Here is a 23545-nt window from a genome sequence, read left to right on the forward strand (position 1 = left end):
GGTGGAGAAAGCCCTTCGGAATGAATGTTTGGGGGTGGGAAGGGAGGAGGATTTAGGTTTGGAACTCTAAAAGGCACGTTTTCCCTGCAGCAAAAAGCTTGAGGATGGGCCCCAGGGAGGGAGTGGGGTTTTCTGGGGTGGAGACTGTGTCCATTCCTTTCTTTTCTGTGTAGTCTAAACTGGCCTTGCAGAAGCAACTCACCAAGACACTGGCAGCCCGCTTCCTGCCCAGCCCGCTCCCCACCGCAGCCACTGCCATCTGTGCTCTGCCAGGGCCCCTGGCCCTCCGCCCTGCCCCTACAGCAGCCACTACCCTCTTCCCAGCTCCCATCCTGGGCCCAGCTCTGTTTCGCACCCCAGCAGGAGCTGTCCGCCCTGCCACAGGACCTATCGTCCTTGCCCCTTATTAGCCCTCATGGGGAGGCCAGAGCTGATTTCCCAATAGCCACTCCTTGTCTCCTCCTGTCCTGAGACACCTTGGTTTCCTACATGCCACAGGGACTGTGAACAGCTTCAGGGATCCTGCCCGATTCAGAAAAAGCTGGGCTAATTTTAAGGGCAGCTCCCTTCCAAGGACTGTCCCCACCCTCCTTTCCCAGGCCTTCCAGGGTTAATCCTAGGCTTGCCTGCATTTCCCACCCTGACAGACCCCAAAGATCTATGCAAAATCTCAGCCCCAGCCACGTGGTGCTCTCACTTTCCTCCACCCAAAACCCACATGGCCAGACTCCAGGAATCTTAGCTTCTACAAGCCATCCTCTCCTAGCCAGGGGACGACTCTCTGACCTCTATTCCTAGGCTCTGGGGCTTCACTGGAGATAGGGATGGGGTCTCTAGCTGCAGCAGGCTCAAGGCTGTCAGGACAAGGTGACCATGGGAGTGTGGCAGAGGACCATGGAGGAGAAAGGGGGACCCAGAAGTCCTTTGATTGGCAGTGCTAAGGTGGGGCAGAGCCAAGGAGGTAGTGGGGCTGGTTCTGAAAGTTTTTGGGGGCTTCATCTGCTCTGAAGGGGTGGGACTAAGAGAGGAGGTGATGTTCTGGTTGGGCCCAGGGTTTTGTTTGTTTTAATCTTAGTCTTCTGGGCATTCATGGGCCCAGTCTTTTTTTCTTTTTGAGAGTATCATTCTGTTGCCCGGGTTAGAGTGCAGTGGTGCAATCTCGGCTCACTGCAGCCTCTGCCTCCCTGGTTCAAGTGATACTTGCTGATGAGCCCAGTCTTAATATTGAGGGAGTAACTGATCCCTCAGAAGCTCTCTTCTTAGCCTTTCTCTGACTTCCTGAACCCCAACTCTTGGAGGGCGGGTGTGGGTCTCCCTCAGACTATGGACTCAGCTAACACCGAATCCCCCAGGGCTCCCAAAGGAAGAGCTTTCCCCTACAGCTTCCCACTCCAAACTGGTCCTAGCACTAAACTCAGCTTTCCCTTCTCCCAACCAGCCCCTGCCACTGTGAAGCTGTGTTGGGAGGCAGTCTCACATGCACTTCCAAGACCCATTTTCATGCTGTCAATGTCAACATCACAAACCCTTCCACTGCAGCACTGCCCCCTCCCCACCCTACAATATGGGACCTTGCCAGTATCCCCTTGTATCTTTTTTTTTTTTTTAAGACATTTCCAATGGGAGAACCAGAAAAAGGGGGGAGGGGAGGGAAACTTTTTGATAACAATTGTGGTTTTATTGTGTCCAATCAATGCATCAATAAATGAACTTGAAGCCCAAGCCCGTGTGTGTCCTAATTCCACTCACCCAGCCCCGGGCACCTGCCCCACTCACCTCTGGCTTTGAGAAGGGGCGTGTGTCGGTGGTTGCCTGGCTGCAGTGTCTCACCTAGGCTAGGTGTGCACCTCAGAAGCACAAAGCGGGCACAGTTGTGGGTAATAAGCTCACTCTGCAGGCCGCTGGGTGTGTGCCCACCCTCCTGAGCCCCGAAAGAGGACCCGTCAGCTCCTGAGAGGCTGCTATGGGTTTGCCTTGTTCTGTTCAGGCATCTGAGGTAAGAAGGAGGGGCCAGAGGAGCACCTTGTCCAGCCTTCACCATGGCAGCGGGCATATAAACATAAATACAGGTAACTTATAAATAGAAGTCCAGCTCTGAGCTGAAAACCACAGGCAGGATGAAGAGCAGCCTCCAAGGGCAAGGCTGGCGGGCTGGGCACCGAGCGGCCACTCTGGCGACTGACAGCAGGTAGTGCACTCCTGCCCCCTGGTGGCTGGAGGGAGCAGCAGATCCCAGCCTCCAGGGCTGGTCGGCATAGCACCTTAAAGAGGGAGAAGCCATTGGCTTTACAAAATCAGAGAACTGGAAAGGATCTAGGAGATCATCTAAGCAACTCTGGTCATCTTACAGATGAGAAACTGATGCCCAGAGAGGGGAAAGGTCTTGCTGGGTCACAAAGTGGGCTGGCGACTCATAGCCCAGTTATTCTATTCCATCTCAACCAGTGAGGCCCATCTGCTCCCTGAGCAGGAAGAGGAAGTAAAACAATTGGTGGGGGTGGGGAATTTTTTTCTGTTTTTTTTTGTGAGATGGAGTCTTGCTCTGTTGACCAGGCTAGAGTGCAGTGGCGCGATCTCAGCTCACTGCAGCCTCTGCCTTCTGAGTTCAAGCAATTCTCCTGCCTCAGCCTCCCTGGGTAGCTGGGATTACAGGCATGTGCCATCATGCCCGGCTAACTTTTGTATTTTTGGCAGAGATGGGGTTTCACAATGTTGGCCAAGGTGGTCGTGAACTCCTGACCACAAGTAATCGACCCGCCTTGGCCTCCCAAAGTGCTGGGATTACAGGTGTGAGCCACCGAGCCCGGCCAGGGGTGGGGGACTTAAAACAGAAAACTACACTCCCAGGAGGCTAACTTCTTCCAGCCAAGAAAAGGACAGGAGAAAGGTCAGGGTGAGGGATGAGGAGACGCCTAACGCCAGTATAGGAGCATATTTATGTGTGTGCACGTGCACACACACGTGTGCACAACTAAATGCATACACACAATACCTGGACACCCTTTTTCTGGAGTCCAGGCTGGTGCCATAAGTGTGTGTGTTGCTGACGGGAAGCCCAGAGGGTGGGGCCCCTACCTATAATAGGAACTCAGACCCAAGAATGGACACTGCTGCGTGGTAATTCTGCTTCCTGTCTGGGGCAGCTGGAAGGGACAGTGACCTACAACTGCCCCAGGAGACAGTGGAGCAGATCCTATGAAAGCTGGGGTGGGGAGTAGGCTGGGAGGGCTGAGGAAGGGGATGTCAACCAAGAGTATTTGCATTTCCCAGAGGTGAGACGGAGCAAAGTGGCTGGGGCCTGGCCTGGTGGGGAGCTCCCTGGCTGACTGGGAAAGACAGCTTGCCCTCTACTTTGCCCTCAACACATCTACCAGAGCCCCAGACACTGAAATGGGGCTGGGATCGTGAAGGAGGAACGGCAGCTCTTCAGCCATCCAAGGAGCCGCTGCCCTTGTTCTTCCGGCTGAGGGGGAAGGCAGACTTGCTCTGGGGTTGCGTCATCTTGCTGGCCAGGTAGACAAAGGGCTCCAGGAGGGAGCGCCGGTCCGCCACTGACACCTCCCACAGCTTCACCTTCTCTGACTTCGCCCAATGCTGAGCCACATCTGGGTCTACACGCCGCTGCTCCTGTAAGTCACACTTGTTGCCAAGGACCACGATAGTGACCTGGGGAAGAGGGACAGAGCATAGGCCTGTGAATGTACCACAGAACCAGAAATGGACATGGGGGCTGGCAACCACCTAGGAGTTCTATGAGAGGAAAGCTCAATGGCTGATATCTCTTTCTAGATTCCATACCACTCATTGTGGGGAAGGAGATGGTTGCTTTTTTTCTCTTTCCTCTGTTCAAATTCTGGCCTCCATCTAGCCCTCCTTTTAGGAGTTCTATCACCAGCTCTGTATTGCCCATACATGCTCATTACTAGCAGTCAGTTTCTGGCTCAACAACAGGTGAGGAAGTGCTCCCAGAACCCTTCAGCTTACAGTGGGATTCTGGAGAACAGAAGGGCCTTCGTGGCCAGATGCAGTGGCTCACACCTGTAATCCCAACACTTTGGGAGGCTGAGGCAGGTGGACTGCTTGAGTCCAGGAGTTTGAGACCAGCCTGAGCAACATGACGAAACCCCATCTCTACTAAAAATACAAAACTTAGCCAGGTGTGGTGGCGTGCACCTGTAGTCTTAGCAGGGGGCTGAGGCAGGAGGACCACCTAAGCCTTGGGAGGTTGAGGCTGCAGTGAGCTGTGATCATGTCACTGCACTCCTGCCTGGGTGGCAGAGTGAGACCCAGTCTCAGACAAACAAAAAAAAAAGGGTTTTCATAGCTAAAAGCACGAACCATCAGGAAGAACAACTATGCAGGAGCTTCATACAACTAAGTAGGGGCTTCATACATTAGGTCAAGGACCCCTTCAACAACTAAGTCGGGGCTTCATACATTAGGTCAGGGACCCCTTAAACCACAAAGAGGCCTCTTTGGTTGAGCAGACTCAAAATGCAGCCACTCCTGAGGGTAAAGATACCCTCAGTGGCCTCCACCCCACCTCTGGCTCCTAACTCACTTTGAAGAATGGAGCCATGCCAGGCTTCCCAAACCAGCCCTCTGCCCAAACTCTCTGACCACTGAGGCTCCCACCAGAAGCCTATGCCACACACCTCCTTCTTGTCCTTGGATTTGTCAATCTCCTTCTTGAGCAGCTCTACACGCTGAAAAGACTCTCTGCTATCTGTGCTGTAGACCAGGACGTAGCCATCAGTGCAAGAGAAGCAGTGTCGGGGCAGTTCGGCCCCATCTCGGAGCCCCCGGGTGTCATAGAAACGCACCTGCTCTCGCACCCCCCGGTCTGTCTCAATGGAGCCCACGTAGATATCCTCCTGTGTCTCGATCATCTCCGAACCTGGTATAAAATGAGAAAACGGTCTGAAGTGGAGAGAGATGGGAAATGTGAGTGATGAGAGCATCTTAAGGCTGACCAGACGGGGAGAAAGGAATGTGGGGGGCTGAGGAGGCCAGAGAATTGACAGCCTGGCAGGACTGAAATGATTTGGGTTTAGGGGAACGAACATTAATTTCTTTCTTTTTTTGAGACGGCGTTTTGCTCTTGTTGCCCAGGCTGGAGTGCAATGGCGCGATCTCGGCTCACCACAACCTCCACCTCCCGGGTTCAAGTGATTCTCCTGCCTCAGCCTCCCGAATAGCTGGGATTACAGGCATGTGTCACCACGCCCAGCTAATTTTGTATTTTTAGTAGAGACAGGGTTTCTCCAAGTTGGTCAGGCTGGTCTCAAACTCCTGACCTGAGGTGATCCGCCCGCCTCAGCCTCCCAAAGTGCTGGGATTACAGGCGTGATCCACCGCACCCGGCCAATGGACATTAATTTTATGCTAATTCCATGCTAAGCACAAGTGTGACACGACAGCTTCTCCTTCCTATTTTGGACATAGGGCTTTCTCCCTCCGGATTTGTTCAGTGTTGTAGAGTTGATCTGTTACAATGTAAGCTTAATTCTTCCAGGGGCAAAAATCACCAGGAGCAGCTTTTAGCCTGTGTGTGTTGTGATCAAGTCCTATTCCTTATTTTTCACCTTCTTCCACTGTTCCTCCCCCCCCAACAACACTCACCCACTACATGGTTCCCATACAGAAGCTGCTCCAGGATTGAAGTTTTGCCCACAGACGCTTGGCCACACACGACCACCTTGCAGCTCTTCCCCATGCTTAGTTTTCAACCTTGAAGAACAGAAGTACGCTGGGTGAGGTGAGGAAAGAAAGCATCAACACAGAGGGCAGTTACTAGCAGATGTCTTCTGGTGGACAAAAACAAAAACCAAAAAAACAGAAGGCAGAATATCCACAACTGAGAGCCCAAGTTCTAAACTGAATGTATAGTTCCAGGGTTTCAGCACCATCCCAATGCTAGTCAGAGGAAACCGATGTCTCTATGTCTACTACTGGACAGTAAGCTGTTATTTGATTCGTCTTTGTTATCCCCAGTACCTAGCCAGTATCTGTCACAGGGCAGGTGCTTGGAAATGCTGCCATAAAGGGAGAGGAGAGTCACTGGCCACTGGGCCAGGTTCCCTTCTGTGCACAAGATGTAGAGGACCAATTAGTGAAGGGAGCTCAGCCCAGCTTCCTCTCTTTAACCATGACCCCATGAAGAATTAAGCAGGAACAGTATTTTGTGTGGCTGTCTGAAGCCATCTGCTCCCTGGGGGTACTGAGCAAATAAAAAGGATAATCTGGGGCAGGCAGGGCACGGTGGCTCACGCCTGTAATCTCAGCACTTCGGGAGGCCGAGGTGGGCGGATCACAAAGTCAGGAGTTCGAGACCAGACTGGCCAACAGGCAGGAGAATTGCTTGAACCCAGGAGGCGGAGATTGCAGTGAACCAAGGATATGCCACTGCACTCCAGCCTGGGCGACAGAGCAAGACTCCGTCTCAAAAAAAGACAATCTGCTTTCCTGTATGACTCATCTGGACAACAATCAATTCCCTCTAAGCCCCAGTCAAGTCTATGGCTAAAATGAACGTAAGACAAGAGAGAAAAGAGTGAAGAAACCTACGGAAAAAAAGGCTTCAGAAAGGAGATACTTTTTGCTGCCCTTGGACTGACAGAAAAGAGAAAGCTCAGACACAGAAACCCTAAGAGGTCCCAGACAGATATCTCTCCGAAGGCAAACTTCCAAACACAAGCCCCCCAAAAGCTCCAGACAAAGATCCCCCCCCAGAGAGCAGAGATAGATCACTCCCAAAGGCGGTCCCAAACAGAAACCTCTCCAGGGGAAGCTCCTGACACAGACTCCCTCTCCATATAGCGGGCCCCACAATAAAGGACACCATAAGAGTGGGCCAGAGGGGCCTCCGCCACAGATTTTCCCACGGGGGAGCCCCCAGAGGGAATGAGAGGCAGAGACCAGCCACCTAAAGCGGCCCAGAGGCGGAGGCCGATCCTAGCGCCGGACGAGCCTCGCCTCCCAGCTCCGTACCTCCCGGGGTCCCCGCAGCACCAGTCGGGCCCTCGGAGCTCGCGGGGACCAGGGGAGGGGCAGCGCCGCCGCAAAGGCTCCAGTATCCCTCCAGGGTCGGTGTAGGCTCCGCCGGGCCCCGCCCCCGCCGCCTGCCCACTCCCCAGCTTCCGTCAGGCAAGACGAATTCCGGCAGCGGAGAGCGGGCGCGGACCGCGCAGCACCCCCAGAGGCCGGCGGGGGAATGACGCCCAGGACCTGGCCTGGGTGTGCGCGGGAGCCCAAGGTTCTGGACTCCCTGGACGCGGGCCGCTGGGTGTTCTGGTGTCTCTGAGGCCCAGATGTTCTCTCTGTAAAGGCGATCAGAGTATAGTAACTCTTCGTTTACTCAATCATTTATTCGTCAAATGTTTTCTGGGCATCATCTCTGTCTGTGCCAGGTGCAGGGCCATATACTGAGAGAAAGTGGACGAGTTAGACATGGTGGCTGCCCAGCAGAACTCACGGTCTAGAGAAGCTAGATGTCTAACAATTACTGAAGTGCTGTAGGGCACAGCAAAAGGGCATTTAACTTTGAGTCAGCGGACACTGAAAGGCTTGGGGGAAAGGGTGTTCTAGGGTGGAGGAAACATGGCTACAAGTCATGGCATTTTCTGGAACTATGAGAACTTAGGTTCAATATTGGTGGTAGAAAGAACCTAAATGTTGGTACTCAAATTAAATTATTAAAAAAAAGAAACAGATAATCAAAGGCTTTGTGTGGTAGGCCAAAGAGATCAAATTAACGGCAATGGAAAGCCATTGCCAATGAAGAGACATGATCAGTCCCTGAGGAAGGTTACCCTGGCAGAAGAGGGAAGACTGAACAGAGATGAAATTAGGGACCGATTAGGAGACTATTACTGTATTCCAAGTTTTTTTTTTTCTGTTGTTTTGTTGTTGTTATTGCCGTTTTTGTTTTTAGAGACAGGGTCTTGCTCTTTTCTGCGTGCTGGAGTACATTGGTGTGATCATAGCTCACTGCAGCCTCTAACTCCTGGGCTCAAGTGATCCTCTTGCCTCAGCCTCCCAAGTTGCTGGGACTACAGATGCATGCCACCACACCCAGACTATTCCAATATTTAAAAACATGATGAGCGCCTGAATCGGGATAGGAAGGTGGAGATAGATTTGGGAAATATTTGGTAGGAGAATCAACAAAACTTGGCAACAAATTGGAAGCCAAGAGTGAGAATGGTTTAATCCATTTAACAAGATACGGAATTTAGGAAAGATAATAATTACATCCAGCATTTGTTTTTTCTGTTGTTGAGGTGTGGGTAGACAATGAAAAGTTAAATTTAAATATGGTAAGCCTTGGGGATTTGTGAAACACACAAGAGATGTCCAGTAGATAGTTCGATATACAGCTGTGGAAGCTGAAGAAAGGTCTAGGTTGGAGATATGAAGAGTTGAGAGTCATCAACAGATGGAAGTAAAGCTGTGGGAATAAATGAGTTGCCTTAGATAGAACATAAAGTGGAAAGATGGTGAGACAGGTTGGCTAGCATTAGACTGGACTATGAGCCACTGGCAGGCAGGGCAGGTGGTCTGTAAGTCTCGTGCCCTCACAACCTAGCACAGAGTAGGCGTTTTGGAAAGGGCTATTGAGTGATTGGCTCAACGAATGACCCCTCCTTTCCAACCTAGTGAGCTTGTCCTATTCCTCCCTACTCAATGGTCGCTGTGGTTTCAGCTCCCTCCACACTGGGATAGGCAGAGTAAGAGCACTGACACATGCTGTTTTCCGGGAACAAACAGGTAAATCCTTTTAAAATTCCTTTGCCCTTTTCTTATTTTACTCTTAGCTTTACATTGTAAAGCTACTCCTCATACTCCTCCAATTTAACCCCAGAAAGCTCCAATTTAATTCAGCTCCACAAATAGTGGTTTGGGTGAGGGAATAACAACAAAGACAGTTAAACTGTGCCCTTGTCCCCTGTGAGTTCTCAATCCAGACCGCATTCGGCAAGGCAAGCGTGATGAGTAGAGAGTTTATATAAGAGGTGGGAGTACTGGGGACACAAGAGCAGGGACCTCACCCCGCGAGTTTCCTTATAAACTCCAGGGCAGGGTCTGGGGCGCCATGTGTCAGCTTTCTTAGGCTTAATGCTGAGATGGCACTCCCAGGCGGCTGACATGAAAGAAGCCTTGTAAAAGGGTCAGCGTCATTGGGGTGATGAACCAGTTGGTGTTTGGAGACCCGGAGTGGATGAAAGGCGCAGGGTGAAGACGCCCAGCGTTCCCCCGGCTTGGTTGGGCAGGGCTTCCAGAGAACGATGAAAGCTGCGGGAACTGGGCTCAAAGTGTCTCTTGACTTTCCCGGGAAGAAGCTGTGGACACACTCCAAGGTCGGAAAGGTAGCAGTGGGGACTCTTTCCCTACAGAGTTTTGGGTCGTCTGGTCCCCACCCAACCCAGACTCCACGGAGCCTTTCAGGAACTCTCTAAGATTGGAAGTTGCTATGGCAACGAGGCTCTTGGAATACTGAAAACAGCCAAGCCCTAGAGAAGCTACCACCCGTACACCCCGCCTTCCCACCCACGGGTAAAGTGGCGCCGCCTACGCACAGGCACAGTCCCTGGGCTCCCGCCCCGGCGCGGAGACCACCGTGGACATCCGGGGGCGGGAGGCCGCTCTGGCCCCAAGTGGAGCCTCTCTCTGGTAGACGAGCCCGAGGGAGCCCTTCTGGGCGCGGCGCCGCTGAGCTGCTCTATGCTCCAACCGGAAGTGCTCTTCACCGCCGGCCTCCCACCCAGCTCTCTGGTCCCGGCGGTAAGATGGCGGCTGCCGCGGAGTGCGATGTGGTAATGGCGGCGACCGAGCCAGAACTGCTCGACGACCAAGAGGCGAAGAGGTAACCGGGTAGCAGGGTAGTAGAGGAGGCGACCTGCAGCTCCGTGGCTCAGGGAAACCCGTTCCTGCCATGATGCAGCCCCCAGCTGTTGAGGCGATGCCCCGCCCTCCGCAAACACCCCCCCCTCATCTGAGATCAAGGCCGGATGGACCCCCTGAAGGGGCGCTCTTGGGGGTCGGCCTTCCTCTCCCGCTTCCGCCTGGCGTAGGAGCTGAGGCATGGCCTTGTTCTCCAGCTGAGAGAATGATCGTCCGTATAGGAGAGGCCGAGTCTCCGAGGGCAATTTCAGAGGTCTGGTGCGAGGTGGGGGAGGCGGCGCGGCGTCGATGACGACTTCCTTACATCGCCCCCGACCCCCGCCTTCTCTTGTTAACTTCTGTGCATTGTTGCCTGTCTGCACTTTCCGTCTCCAAAACCTTTGCCCTCCTCACCTCGTTTTCCCTTGTAATTATACCCCAGCGATCACTAGTCTGGGTTCGAGGTGATTGTGTGTCTCCATAATTGACCTGGTTGCCCCCGGTTATCCCAAAAGTCAAAGATGATAGAGAAAAAAAGGAAGAGCGAGGGGCTTGTCTCGTGTTCTCTACGTCAGACTCCTCTTCCCCTATCCTTCCTGGGTGATCTTTATCCTTCCCAGCACTGTTCTTTCTTAAGTTAAGCACCAAGGAAGAGGGCAACTGCTTGGGCGCTGTTGGCACTCCGAAGCAGCCGCAGTGGTTCGAGATTGCCAGTCGGACTAGCCAAGGGAGCTGCTGAGTGAGTGGTTTTCGAGAACGCTCTAGATTCTGGCAACAGTTAGGCCAGATTATTGGAAGTGGGGTTGGAACAGAGTTGTGGGTAGTCATACTTGTTCTAATCCTAAAGCAGAATTGACAAGAAGGTTCTAGAAGTTCGGAGCCCTTTCCTTATCAGCTGCGGGTTAATCTGACCCTTTTGTTCAAGATGTCTACAGTGCCCTCAGTCTCTTTGCAACATACTTTATATCTTCATACCAAGCCCGTTGTGTCTTCAGGCTGGGTAATTTGAGGTGGTGATGTAGAATTAGTTCATGAGATCTGAAATCAGGATTCTGAGATTTTTACTATCTGATGAGTTCGAAATATAAGAAGTACTCGGACGCAATGAATAGTTATCAAGCTTGAGGGTGGTTACCACAGCCAGTGTCTCAAGTTCCTGATCTGTTGGGAGCTGAGGGGCCTGACAAAGTATAATAGGCCCCTGGGATATCAGAGAAGGCAGTACACCAGAGTCCAGTCTCTGTTCTTAATTTTGAGCTTTCATGTTGTTCCTACTTCTTTCTAGATATTTAAAGCTAGGCATCATCAACCCTTATACATCATTAAAGAGCTGCACAATGGGAAACAAAATTTCTCCCAGTGCAGACAGAGCTTAAATTAATTGCAGAGATTTACGTGTATTTGGAAAGAGTTCAGTGGTTCTTTATATTGTAAATAGGGATTTGGCCATAGGTAATTTATTTATTTATTTTTATTTTTATTTTTTTATTTTTGAGACGGAATCTCGCTCTGTCGCCCAGGCTGGAGTGCAGTGGCGCGACCTCAGCTCGCTGCAAGCTCCGCCTCCCGGGTTCACACCATTCTGCCTCAGCCTCAACCAGTTGCTGGGACTACAGGTGCCCGCCACCACATCCGGCTAATTGTTTTTTTTTTTTTTTTTTGTATTTTTAGTAGAGATGGGGTTTCAGCCTGCTAGCCACGATGGTCTCAATCTCCTGACCTCGTGATCCGCCCACCTCGGCCTCCCAAAGTGCTGGGATTACAGGCGTGAGCCACCGTGCCCGGCCAGCCATAGGTAATTTTAAAAACTCATCCTACTCATTGTAAATCTGATGTAGAGTGTCCCTATTTTGGACTTCATTTCAAAGCCTACTATCTTAAGCAAATACATTTCTTCAATCACACAGCCTTAGAGGATATTCTATCATAAAATTGGAGTAAATGACCTGAAAACATATAATAAAATAGGTTATGCTGTAATGTGACCACATCACACAAAACATGGTATTTGATAGCAGTACAACAAAATAAGGTAAACTACCTTATTTCATGGAATTTAAGTGTCATTAGGCCGGGCACAGTAGCTCACGCCTGTAGTCCCAGCGCTTTGGGAGGCTGAGGCAGGTGGGTTAGCTGAGGTCAGGAGTTTGAAACCAGCATGGCCAACATGGCAGAACCCTGTCCCTACTAAAAATACAAAAATTAACGGGGTGTGGCGGCACGCACATGTAATCCCAGTTACGTGGGAGGCTGAGGCAGGAGAATCGCTTGTACTCAGGAGGTGGAGGTTGCAGTGAGCTGAGATCAGGCCATTGCACTCCAGCCTGGGTGACAAAGTGAGATTCCATCTCAAAAAAAGAGTCATTGATTGCAGAATGCAAATTATTTTATCTGTCACTAAGAAAATATAACTGTAAATTAAACATGACAACATGCATTATTCCTGTAGTTCAAATAGTGAGAGAAAAAAATTAATTAAAAAAAGAAAAAATACTGGGCGTGGTGGCTCACACCTGTAATCCCAGCAGTTTGGGAGGCCAAGGCGGGTGGATTACCTGAGGTCAGGAGTTCGAAACCAGCCTAATATGGTGAAGCCCCGTCTACTAAAAATAAAAAAATTAGCCAGGTGTGGTGACGCTGTAATGCCAGCTAGTCAGGAGGCTGAGGTGGGAGAATTGATTGAACCCAGAAGCAGAGGTTGTGGTGGGTATGCCATTGCACTCCAGCCTGGGCAAAAAGACAAAACTCCGTCTCAAAAAAAAAAAAAAAAATCAATTAAAAAAAGAAAAAAATGCATTCTTATCAGACTTATGTTTCTCATATATAGCACTCTTTTCGGCAGAATTAAACATAGTTATTTATTATATACCACTTTTGTGCACAAATCAAAAGGAAAATAGGCTGGGTGCAGTGGCTCACGCCTGTAATCCCATCATTTTGGGAGGCTGAGGTGGGCGGATCACGAGGTCAGGAGTTCGAGACCAGCCTGGCCAACATGGCGAAACCCCATCTCTACTAAAAATACAAAAAATAGCTGGGTGTGGTGGTGGGCGCCTGTAATCCCAGCTACTCGGGAGTCTGAGGCAGGATAGTTGCTTGAATCCGGGAGGCAGAGGTTGCAGTGAGCCAAGGTCACACCATTGCACTCCAGCCTGGGCGACATGGTGAGACTCCATCTCAAAAAAAAAAAAAAAAAAAGGAAAATAAGTGAAATAAACAAAAAAATCAGTTTAACTTTTTGCCGTATCAGATATCTTAGAAGAATAAGCATTGGCCGGGTGCGGTGGCTTACGCCTGTAATCCCAGCACTTTGGGAGGCTGAAGCGGACTGATCACCTGAGGTCGGGAGTTTGAGACCAGCCTGACCAACATGGAGAAACCCCATCTCTACTAAAAATAGAAAAAAAAATTAGCCAGGCGTGGTGGCGCATGCCTGTAGCCCCAGCTACTCAGAGGCTGAGGCAGGAGAATCACTTGAATTCGGTAGGTGGAGGTTGCGGTGAGCCGACATCGCGCCATTGCACTCCAACCTGGGCGACAAGAGCGAAACTCTGTCTCAAAAAAAAAGAATAAACATTAGGCTCTGTTAGTATGAAAGAGCTTTGTTTATGTATGATTTTTCCAGTGCTGAAAATGGGATGGAGATTTAGAAGCTTTGGAGGGAAGTGGTTTTATGTTTTTCATGTGTCCTGGATTCCTCTTGTGTGGCCATAGCAGAGGGCAGTGATAGGGGCACCCCTTACAAATGCCCTTTTCCTGTCTGGCTTTGTTAGTGTTCTTTGGCCAAGTTCCTGCCTCTGTTGTTACAGTCCTCCTACCAGTTCATTTAGGGATCAAGAGTTAATGGGTCTCTCGGGTTGTTTTTGTGAGGTCCAGCAAGGAGTCCTTCCTTCCTTCCTTCTTGGCTTAAGACATGTCCTGCTGCTGCTAAGTTGTCACAGTCCCACAGGGGGGCAAAATGAGAGGAGCTTTTAAGATGTTGGACTTCATGATTGCAGCATTTTAAATGGCTACATGTTTTATTTCCTTAGCTTTAGTGTTTCTATAGAGAGAAGAGATGGATTTCAATTTTTTTTGCATGTCACTCTGACAAAGTTCTGTTTCCCTTACAGCAGCCAAGAAGCTAAAATAAGGCTAGGCTTAGTGGCTCACGCCTGTAATCCTAGCACTTTGTGAGGCCAAGATGAGAGGATCGCTTGAGCCCAGTAGTTTGAGACCAGCCTGGGCAACGTAGTGAGACTTAGTCTCTATAAAAACATTTAAGGCTGGGTGTGGTGGCTCACGCCTGTAATTCCAGCACCTTGGGAGGCTGAGGCCAGTGGATTGCTTGAGGCCAGGAGTTCAAGACCAACCTGGACAACATGGTGAAACCCGCCCCCCATCTCTGTAAAAAAAAAAAAAAAATACAAAAATTAGCAGGGTGTGATGGTGCATACCTGTAGGCCCTGCTACTTGGGAGGCTGAGGTGAAAGTATCACCTGAGCTGGGGGAGGTCGAGGCTGCAGTGAGCTGTGATCACACCAGTGCACTGCATCCTGGGTGATAGAGTGAAACTCTGTCTCAAAAAAAAGGGTTGGGGCTAAAATAAAAGATGTATTAGTTGGCACTCCAAAATAGATCAGGATTCTATGCATGAAGATTATTTCTCTTTGCTCACCAAAGCAGGCAAAGCTATTTATGAGCCAGAGGGTTAAACTTCAGATGTTTCACATTTCAACTAACTTAAGGCTTTATGTTTTCCTGGGAAGTTGCTGACTGCTTTACCTAATATGGGAATACCTGTCTTGGGTTAAGGATCTCTAGTTATATCTCCTGGGCTGGGAAACAGCTTGATCTCTATAGGGAGTCTTTCTTATAGTAAACTTGAGGGATTTCAAATTGTTTTCTTTTCTTTTCTTTTTGACGGAGTCTCGCTCTGTCACCAGGCTGGAGTGCAGTGGTGTGATCTCAGCTCACTACAAACTCCGCCTCCTGGGTTCAAATGATTCTCCTGCCTCAGCCTCCCGAGTAGCTGGGACTATAGGCGCGTGCCACCACACCCAGCTAATTTTTGTATTTTTAGTAGAGACGGAGTTTTACCATGTTGGCCAGGCTGGTCTTGATATCTTAACCTCATGATCCACCTGCCTTGGCCTCCCAAAGTGCTGGGATTACAGGCGTGGGCCACTGCACCCAACCTCAAATTGTTTTTCAAAGAGAAAACACTTATGTGTCTCAGCATATACCTAGTGTGACTGGACAACAAGATCTAAAAGAATCAAGGGATCCATAGACTTGAAGAGTCAGGACATCCTTACCTGATTCCTTGAGCTGATAAACTTAACTTCTTTGTATGTTTTCCTGATGGGTACAAATAAAAGCAATTCTTATTAGGCCCTTACTACCTAGGTATTGTAAACCCTTTGCAATTAGGATTTTGCCTTTTATTTCTCTATTCAGATTGTTAATGGGAACAACTGAACTCTAAATTCATGTCCCGGGTTTGCTGTAGTTGCTGTTCGTTTGCTGCAGCTTTGCATGGTGTTTTTGAGTTTGTGGCCTTACTTAACTGAAGAGCTTGTGGGCATGCCTCCCCCGCTTTCTTCCTTACCCAGTTTTAAATTCTTAGGAATGTGTCCTTCTAATCTTCCTCTTGAAGTTTCAGAGCAAGCACCTAGACATTTCAGTAAGCCTCCAAACTGAGTGGGAATTTATCTTTGACCTGGAACCCAAATCAGTGAGAAACACTATTTTCCTTTTGCTGTGCACTAAGTATAGTCAGATGTGAAGAAATGGGAGATGGGAGGAGAAATGAGTCATGGTTAAGGAAGGGATAAACCTAGGAATACAGAATTCTCAATACTGGCAAATTAATTGAACCCTGATACTAACAGATGGCAAAGTAGATCATCATAACTGGAGCAAAGGTAGAGTACACAGAAAGGTTCTCTCTTAGTGCTTTAGTTCAGATCCACATGTTAACTAGTGCCAGAGAAACAAGAATATTGAGAAAATACAGGGCCAAGTGAGTGGCAGTTTGCTTAGAGTCCAGTCCACTCCCAACAACCAGAACTCTGATTGGTTGAAAGCCCAGCCTTATTGTACATTCCAGCCAATCAGGGATTAGTTTAATTGTTGAAGTTTGTATTTTAAAGGTTTTGAAAAGCTGAGTACTGGGCACTTGCTTTTTCGTTCTTCAGGACTTTAGAAGATTGGAGAACAATGGTCAGCAGTTGCCTAGTTGCTTTGTGGCCTGATGCAGAGTCCCTCTGAGAGCCCATTTCTCCCTTACTGCACTAGTCTTTGGTCCCCTTTCTCCAGTGCTGAGTGATGTGGAAGTTACTCAGAGGTCGTTCCAGGCATTCTTTAAACTTTCAGAGGTAAGAACAAAATTCAAAGTGCAGTTATCCCAACAGGCTGTTCATTTTATTGGAGTGACACTGTTTTTTCTTCTCCCATTCGGATCAAAATGGCAATTCCTATGTTTTACCCTCACCATTGGTAACAATATGAGTGGTTGAGGCTTTTGAGAATGGTAATAGGAGGAATATATGACTCTCAGGTCTTATTCTGAGACCTGAAAATCTATTGGCATGTGACTTACAATTTGTGTGGGGAGGCCACATTGTCAGATAAGCAGTGTTAACCATCTCTCTTGATTCTAATATTACTTCTGGAGAGAGTGTGAGGGGCAAGCAGGACCCTCTCTTGTTTTTGGAGTTTCTGTCCTGAGAGTTCTTCCTTGGACAGTTTGCCCTGAGACAGTTAACCACCTGTTGAACTAAGGAACCAAGACAACTTTGAGAAGTAAAATACCATTGACAATCCAGGCTCCTCCCCACTCTAGTTCCCATCTCCACGCCACCCCACTCCACCCAGAAAAACTCAGGAAGCAGCCTTTATATATATATTTTTTTGAAACAGAGTTTCATTCTTGTTGCCCAGGCTGGAGTGCAATGGCGCAATCTCGGCTCACTGCAGCCTCCGCCTCCCAGATTCAAGCATTTCTCCTGAGTCAGCTTCCCGAGTAGCCGGGATTACAGGCATGCGCCACCGCGCCTGGCTAATTTTGTATTTTTTTTTTTTTTTTTTTTGGTAGAGACAGGGTTTCTCCATGTTGGTCAGTCTGTTCTCGAGCTCCCGACCTCAGGTGATCCACCCACCTTGGCCTCCCAAAGTGCTGGGATTACAGGCTTGAGCCACTGCACCCAGCATAGGAAGTATCCTCTTTCTTTCTCTCTCTTTCTTTCTTTGTGATGGAGTCTTGCTGTGTTGCCAGGCTGGAGTGTGCAATGGCACGATCTCGGCTCACTGCAATCTCTGCTTCCTAGGTTCAGGCTATCCTCCTGCCTCAGCCTCCTGAGTAGCTGGGACTATAGTTGCACGCCACCACGCCCAGCTAATTTTTTATATTTTTAGTAGAACGGGTTTCACCATGTTGGCCAGGATGGTCTTGATCTCATGACCTCAGGATCTGCCCGCCTCGGCCTCCCAAAGTGCTGAGATTACAGGCGTGAGCCACTGCGCCTGGCCAAAGCAGCCTTTTCCTTAATTGTAGTTCCTCAGTTTTAAATTTTTGATGGGTGCTGCTGTCCCTATAGTGGGAGATGTCACAGAATAGGGAACCAAGGGATGGAAAATGGTGGGTTTGGGGATATGTTATGAAAACAAGCCTCTGGCTAATGCTGAAAAGCCAGTGACTTGTATCCTCAGAATGGTTTCAGAGAAGCATGTTTCTCAGAAGTAGCTTCATTGTTGGGTCTCCTCTCTCCAGGGGTAAGTGAAGGTTAGGTAGATGTAATAGATTGTGACACCTTTCATTTAAGGACCTAAAATAAATTTCAAACTCACCATTGAGACAAGTATTTCCAAGTGAATATGTTTCTGCCTGCAGTGATGGGATTTCTGTAGGGATTGAATTGGTTGCTTGCTTTTTCTTCCTTACTGAATAAGGCATAGCCAGCTGCACAGCCAGGCACAGCTTGCTGGCTGGTGTCCGTCCCTGCCTGAACAGTAGGGAGTGCTGCTGCTTTGTGTAGACAGTCTGTGACTCCTCTGGTGCATTTTGGGTCCCTTCTGACTCTGCCCATGTTAAGGCTTCCCCTTGAATGTCCACCCAGAGGACAACTTGAACGGGTATGTTAAGGAATTTTCTTCATCTTCTACCTTCTCTTTATTAGCGGAGATGTGTGGAGGGTTGTTCCAGTTGTGCTTTAAAGTGAAAACTATCTATTCTGTAGGAAATTGGGTAAAGAAAGCTGAGTAGCAGATAGCTTTGCTAAAAGATAGCAGTTGGATAGCGCTCACCTTCTATTTTTTTCTGGATGAAGCACTCAGCATAAGTACCTTGCCATATTTATAGAATTATTCCAAGTCACATATCTATGGCCGGGCGCGATGGCTCACGCCTTTAATCTCTACACTTTGGAAGGCAGAGATGGGCGGATCACTTGAGGTCAGGAGTTTGAAGACCAGCCTGGCCAACATGGCAAGACCTCATCTCTACTAAAATAAACAAAAATTAGCCAGGCATGGTGGTGGGGCCCTGTAATCTCAGCTACTCAGGAGGCTGAGGCAGGAGAATCACTTGAACCTGGGAGGCAGAGGTTGCAGTGAACTGAGATCACACCACTGCACTCCAGCCTGGGCAACAAGAATGAGAGTCTATCTCAAAAAATATATATCTGGCCCGGCGCGGTGGCTCACGCCTATAATCCCCGCACTTTGGGAGGCCGAGGCGGGCGGATCATGAGGTCAGGAGATTGAGACCATCGTGGCTAACATGGTGAAACCCCGTCTCTACTAAAAATACAAAAAAATTAGCTGGGCGTGGTGGCAGGCGCCTGTAGTCACAGCTACTTGGGAGGCTGAGGCAGGAGAATGGCATGAACCTGGGAGGTGGAGCTTGCAGTGAGCCGAGATTGCACCACTGCACTCCAACCTGGGTGACATAGCAAGACTTTGCCTCAAAAAAAAAAAAAATCTGTATCTATATATATATCTATACCTGTGACTTCCACTTATCTATGTGAAACTTAATATTGACATTTCACTCCTAGAATAGTAATTTTTTTTTTTTTTTTTTTGAGAAGGAGTCTCACTCTTGCCCAGGCTGGAGTGCAATGGCACAGTCTCGACTCACTGCAACCTCTGCCTCCTGGGTTCAAATAATTCTCCCGCCTCAGCCTCCCGAATAGGTGGGATTACAGGCACCCTCCATCATGCCCGGCTAATTTTTGTGTTTTTGTAGAGATGGGGTTTCACCATGTTGCCCAGGCTGGTCTTGGAACTTCTGACCTCAGGTGATCCACCCTCCTTGGCCTCCCAAAGTGCTGGGATTATAGACATGAGCCACCTTGCCCAGTCTAGATTTTTTTTTTAAAAAAAAGAAACTTCTTGCGGGGCACATGCCTGTGATCCCAGCTACTTGGGAGGCTGAGGCAGGAGAATCACTTGAACCCGGGAGGCGGAGGTTGCGGTGAGCTGAGATCAAGCCATTGCACTCCAGCCTGGGCAACGAGAGCAAAATTCTGTCTCAAAAAAAAAATAAAAGCAGTTTTTTCTGGCCAGGTGTGGTGGCTCATGCCTGTAATCTTAGCACTTTGGGAGGCTGAGGCGGTGGATTGCCTGAGCTCAAGAGTTTGAGACCAGCCTGGGCAACATAGTGAAACCCCGTCTCTACTAAAATACAAAAATTTAGCCGGGCACAGTGGTGCATGCCTGTAGTCCTAGCTACTAGGGAGGCTGAGGCACGAGAATCGCTTGAACCTGGGAGGTGAAGATTGCAGTGAGCCGAGATCCCACCACTGCACTCCCGCCTGGGCAACAGAATGAGACTGTCTCCAAAAAAAAAAAGAAATTTTTTTCTTAAAAAAGAAACTAAATGACTTGCTTTTGGTAAGATGGAATAGAAGTTAGGCTCCTGGGCTCCTTTTACTTTATTCTGTCATGAAGGTCAGGGAGAGTGCAACATGAAACAGGCCCTGTGACATGCCATTGGGGACAAGAGGTCTCGGACTGTGGGAAGGAGGAAAGAATTTCTACTCTGACTGGCCAAGATCCCGTGGATTCTGAAGGGTGGAGGGCATTTCTAGATCAACAGGCAACTAGTAAGTTTGACTGAATAAAATAAATGGGGCACAACAATCATAGAGTAAGGCGACATTTGGGGAGTAGTAAATATAAGAGGAATGCATAAGGGATATTGACTCATTGGCAGTATAAAGTATTATTATTAATAGCCTAAAGGAAAAGAAAGGTATCTTTTTTTCTTTTTCTTCTTTTTTGAGACAGAATCTCGCTCTGTTGCCCAGCCTGGAGTGCAGTGGCACGATCTCAGCTCACTACAAGCTCCACCTCCCAGGTTCACGCCATTCTCCTGCCTCAGCCTCCTGAGTAGCTGGGACTACAGGCGCCTGCCACCACACCCGGCTAATTTTTTTTTGTACTTTTAGTAGAGATGGGGTTTCATCGTGTTAGCCAGGATGGTCTCAATCTCCTGACCTTGTGATCTGCCTGCCTCAGCCTCCCAAAGTGCTGGGATTAAAGGCGTGAGCCACCGCACCTGGACTTTTTTTTTTTTTTTTTTTTTTTTTTTGAGACGGAGTCTCGCTCTGTTGCCCAGGCTGGAGTGCAGTGGTGTAACCTTGGCTCATCACAACCTCTATCTCCTGGGTTCAAGGGATTCTCCTGCCTCAGCGTCCTGGGTAGCTGGGATTACAGGTGCATGCCACCACGCCCGGCTAATTTTTGTATTTTTAGTAGTGATGGGGTTTCACCATATTGATGAGGCTGGTCTCGAACTCCTGACCTCATGATCTGCCTACCTCGGCCTCCCAAAGTGCTGGGATTACAGGTGTGAGCCACCGTGCCCAGCCTGGTTTTGTTTTTTTTAAAGGCAGGATCTCACTCTGTCACCTAGGCTGCAGGAACATGGTTTGCTGCAGCCTCAACCTCCTGGGCTCAAGCAGCCCTTCTGCCTCAGCCTGGGATTATAGGTATGAGCCTGTAATTTCCCAAAAATTAAATAAATAAATAAATAAATAAATAAAGCTCTTTTCTCAAAAAAAAAAAAAAAAAAAAAAATTGGCCAGGCATGGTGGCACGTGCCTGTAATCCCAGCTACTTGGGAGGCTGAGGTGGGAGAATTGCTTGAACCCAGGAGGTGGGGGTTGCAGTGAGCCGAGATTGCGCCACTGCACTCCAGCCTGGGTAACAGAGCTGACAGAGGTGACAGAGGTCAGGAGATTGAGACCATCCTGGCTAACACGATGAAACCCCGTCTCTACTAAAAATACAAAAAAATCAGCCAGGCGTGGTTGTGGGCACCTGTAGTCCCAGCTACTCGGGAGGCTGAGGCAGGAGAATGGCGTGAACCCGGGAGGTGGAGCTTGCAGTGAGCTGAGATCGCGCCACTGCACTCTAGCCTGGGTGACAGTCAGACTCTGTCTCAAAAAATAAAAAAAATTAAATAAATAAATAAATAAATAAAGCTCTTTTCTCAAAAAAAAAATTGGCCAGGCATGGTGGCGTGTGCCTGTAGTCCCAGCTACTCGGAGGCTGAGGTGGGAGAATTGCTTCAACCCAGGAGGTGGGGATTGCAGTGAGCCGAGATTGTGCCACTGCACTCCAGCCTGGGTGACAGAGCAAGACTTCCTCTCAAAAAAAAAAAAAAAAGAAAAATGAAAAAACAAAATCAAACCACAGTGTGGTGTGCTTTTTGTCCTATAAAATTCGGATCCACATTTCCTAGGTTACAAATGTTGCAGAATAATGAAACCATGCTAGTCTTTTTCATGCAGTGAGGTGGAATAAATTTTAAAATGATGAAGAATCTCATCCGTTTTAATAATCTGCAAATACGTGATATATCAAGCAATTCCAGAGAGAACCCAGCCATGTTAATGACATTTTTAAAACTACCACACAATTAATTCTGCATTAGTGGAGGCTGACTAAAGTTTCTGATTGATGCTTTAATTGCTAAAAGTTAGACTAGTTGACCCAACGCAGAGATCTTGCTTAAGTGTTCAACTTGGAAGTATTTAGAGAGAAAATGGAAATTTTTATAGGGCATCTAATTTGGGGCATGTTGCAATGTCAACTCTGATGTTTTAATGTGTTTTTAATTTAGTTGAGCTGTAAATGTGCAAAGTTGGCTAGCAATCATAAGCCCAAGTTGTCTGATTTAATCACATGATGCTGAGCCCTGCTAAGACCTGTGTGATACCAAATGATTCCCTTAGCAGTGTTTGTTGGAGTAATTAGTGTCAGCATGAATGAATGCTGAATTCAGAGAGATAATATAACTACATGTCTAAAGGATATACAGATTTTAACGAACATTTATTGTAGAAGAGCAAGTTTTCAAAGCTGCAGTTTTCTTACTGGTGGGTGGTTTTGTTTTTTTTGAGACAGTCTTGCTCTGTCACTCAGGCTAGAGTGCAGTGGTACAATCACAGCTCATTACAGCCTCAACCTCCTGGGCCCAGGCGATCCTCCCATCTTAGCCTCCCAAGTAGTTGGGACTACAGACATGCACCACCATGCCCAGCTAATTTTTAAATTTTTGTAGAGACAGAGTCTCCCTGTGTTTTCCAGGCTGTTCTCAAACTCCTGCGCTCGAGCAGTCTTCTTGTCTCTGTCTCCTAAAGCGCTGAGATTACAGGCGTGAGACATTGTGCCTAGCAAGGTTATTTTTGAAAAACAAAGAAATACATTTTAAAATAGCAAAGGAGACCACGAATGGAATGTCTTCTCTGAAGGCCAGGGCTTCCAGTGTGCTGATCCTGTTGTGAGAGATCCTCCATGCATCCAGAGAGGACAGATTTTTTGGAAAACCTTTCAGTAGCTGTTTTCATACAACTTTATTACTGTCAGTTAAAATGAAAAGACTGGATTGGTGGAGGTGGAGTCATTCCCAGCATCTCTTGGTGAATCAGAGCTGTGAAGCTTATTCTGCTTAGAAGTTGACCCAAGGATTTGGTGGGAGAACTGGATAAATTAGTTTTAATCTAAAAGCCTTGACACTAACAGGATATAGGGGAAAAAATAAACTTCTAGGACTTAGGAGACCTGTGCAGCCATCTTGGGTGCCTCACTAGCTCTTCCTCTGTTGGAAGATAGGTGAAATTATTGCCATAACCACCTCAGAAGGCCATTTGAAAATCTTGGCCAGGCGTGGTGGCTGACACCTTTAATCCTAGCACTTTGAGAGGTCTAGGCAGGCGGATCATTTGCAGTCAGGAGTTTGAGACCAGTCTGGCCAACGTGATGAAACCCCGTCTCTACTAAAAATACAAAAATTAGCTGGGCATGGTGGCACATGCCTATAATCCCAGCTACTCGGGAGGCTAAGGCGAGAGAACACTTGAACCCCAGGAGGCGGAGGCTGCAGTGAACCGAATTCATGCCACTGCACTCCAGCCTGGGCAAAAGAGTGAGACTCCATCTAAAAAAAAAAAAAATTGAAAATCTTCTTTGGAAATGCTTTGAAAATCTGAAACAACACTAGAAGTATATTGTAGTTGTTAATAGTACCATCAGGTCAGTTATGGCCAAGTCTATATTTTGCTGTGGTATTATATTTAAGAGTTTAATCTGAATTTAATTTTGTTGCCACAGAAAATAATCTGTAGTTTAATTTAGTGCGTTGGGAATCCTTTTTTTTTTTTAATTGGTCTAG

The 23545-nt window shown here is 48.3% G+C and overlaps 3 protein-coding genes across 10 annotated transcripts in view; 2 read left to right on the forward strand and 1 right to left on the reverse strand.

Moving 5' to 3' along the window:
- Window positions 1–1722, forward strand: part of ZNF385C (zinc finger protein 385C) — a 73281-nt gene extending 71559 nt beyond the window's left edge. For all 4 annotated transcript variants that reach the window (XM_030808132.1, XM_030808129.1, XM_030808131.1 and 1 more), the window contains exon 9: window positions 174–1722. In XM_030808132.1, the coding sequence (XP_030663992.1) occupies window positions 174–410 (237 nt within the window). In that variant the 3' untranslated portion in view covers window positions 411–1722. The remainder of the gene's footprint in view (window positions 1–173) is intronic.
- NKIRAS2 (NFKB inhibitor interacting Ras like 2) lies at window positions 1657–7144 on the reverse strand. 2 transcript variants are annotated; one of them, XM_003279446.3, is made up of 4 exons: window positions 6991–7144; window positions 5623–5730; window positions 4656–4897; window positions 1657–3666 (listed from the first exon to the last, which is right to left on the reverse strand). In XM_003279446.3, the coding sequence occupies exons 2-4, from the start codon at window positions 5714–5716 to the stop codon at window positions 3427–3429; spliced, it is 576 nt and encodes a 191-aa protein (XP_003279494.1). In that variant the 5' UTR covers window positions 5717–5730; window positions 6991–7144; the 3' UTR covers window positions 1657–3426. The 2 variants fall into 2 exon arrangements, with proteins under 2 accessions (XP_003279494.1, XP_003279495.1); XM_003279447.3 differs by having other exon boundaries at window positions 5623–5749; window positions 6991–7123.
- Window positions 7145–9513: 2369 nt separating this feature from the next.
- Window positions 9514–23545, forward strand: part of DNAJC7 (DnaJ heat shock protein family (Hsp40) member C7) — a 42581-nt gene continuing 28549 nt past the window's right edge. The window contains exon 1 of one of the 4 annotated variants that reach the window (XM_030808133.1): window positions 9514–9865. In XM_030808133.1, coding sequence (XP_030663993.1) covers window positions 9789–9865 — 77 coding nt within the window. In that variant the 5' untranslated portion in view covers window positions 9514–9788. Of the gene's footprint in view, window positions 9866–10034; window positions 10157–23545 lie in introns of those variants that run through there. The other 3 variants (XM_030808135.1, XM_030808136.1, XM_030808137.1) reach the window with 3 other exon arrangements.

This window comes from Nomascus leucogenys, unplaced genomic scaffold (genome assembly GCF_006542625.1).
Source record: "Nomascus leucogenys isolate Asia unplaced genomic scaffold, Asia_NLE_v1 Super-Scaffold_285, whole genome shotgun sequence".
Lineage (NCBI taxonomy): Eukaryota > Metazoa > Chordata > Mammalia > Primates > Hylobatidae > Nomascus > Nomascus leucogenys.

Bases quoted from the DNA above. Each gene is read 5' to 3' on its own strand.
- NKIRAS2 (XM_003279446.3), bottom strand. From the start codon at position 5,716: ATGGGGAAGAGCTGCAAGGTGGTCGTGTGTGGCCAAGCGTCTGTGGGC. The intron at 4,898-5,622 runs GTGAGTGTTGTT...ATTTTATACCAG, and splicing joins GTATGGGAACCATGTAGTGG to GTTCGGAGATGATCGAGACA. The intron at 3,667-4,655 runs GTGTGTGGCATA...CCTCTTCCCCAG, and splicing joins AATCCAAGGACAAGAAGGAG to GTCACTATCGTGGTCCTTGG.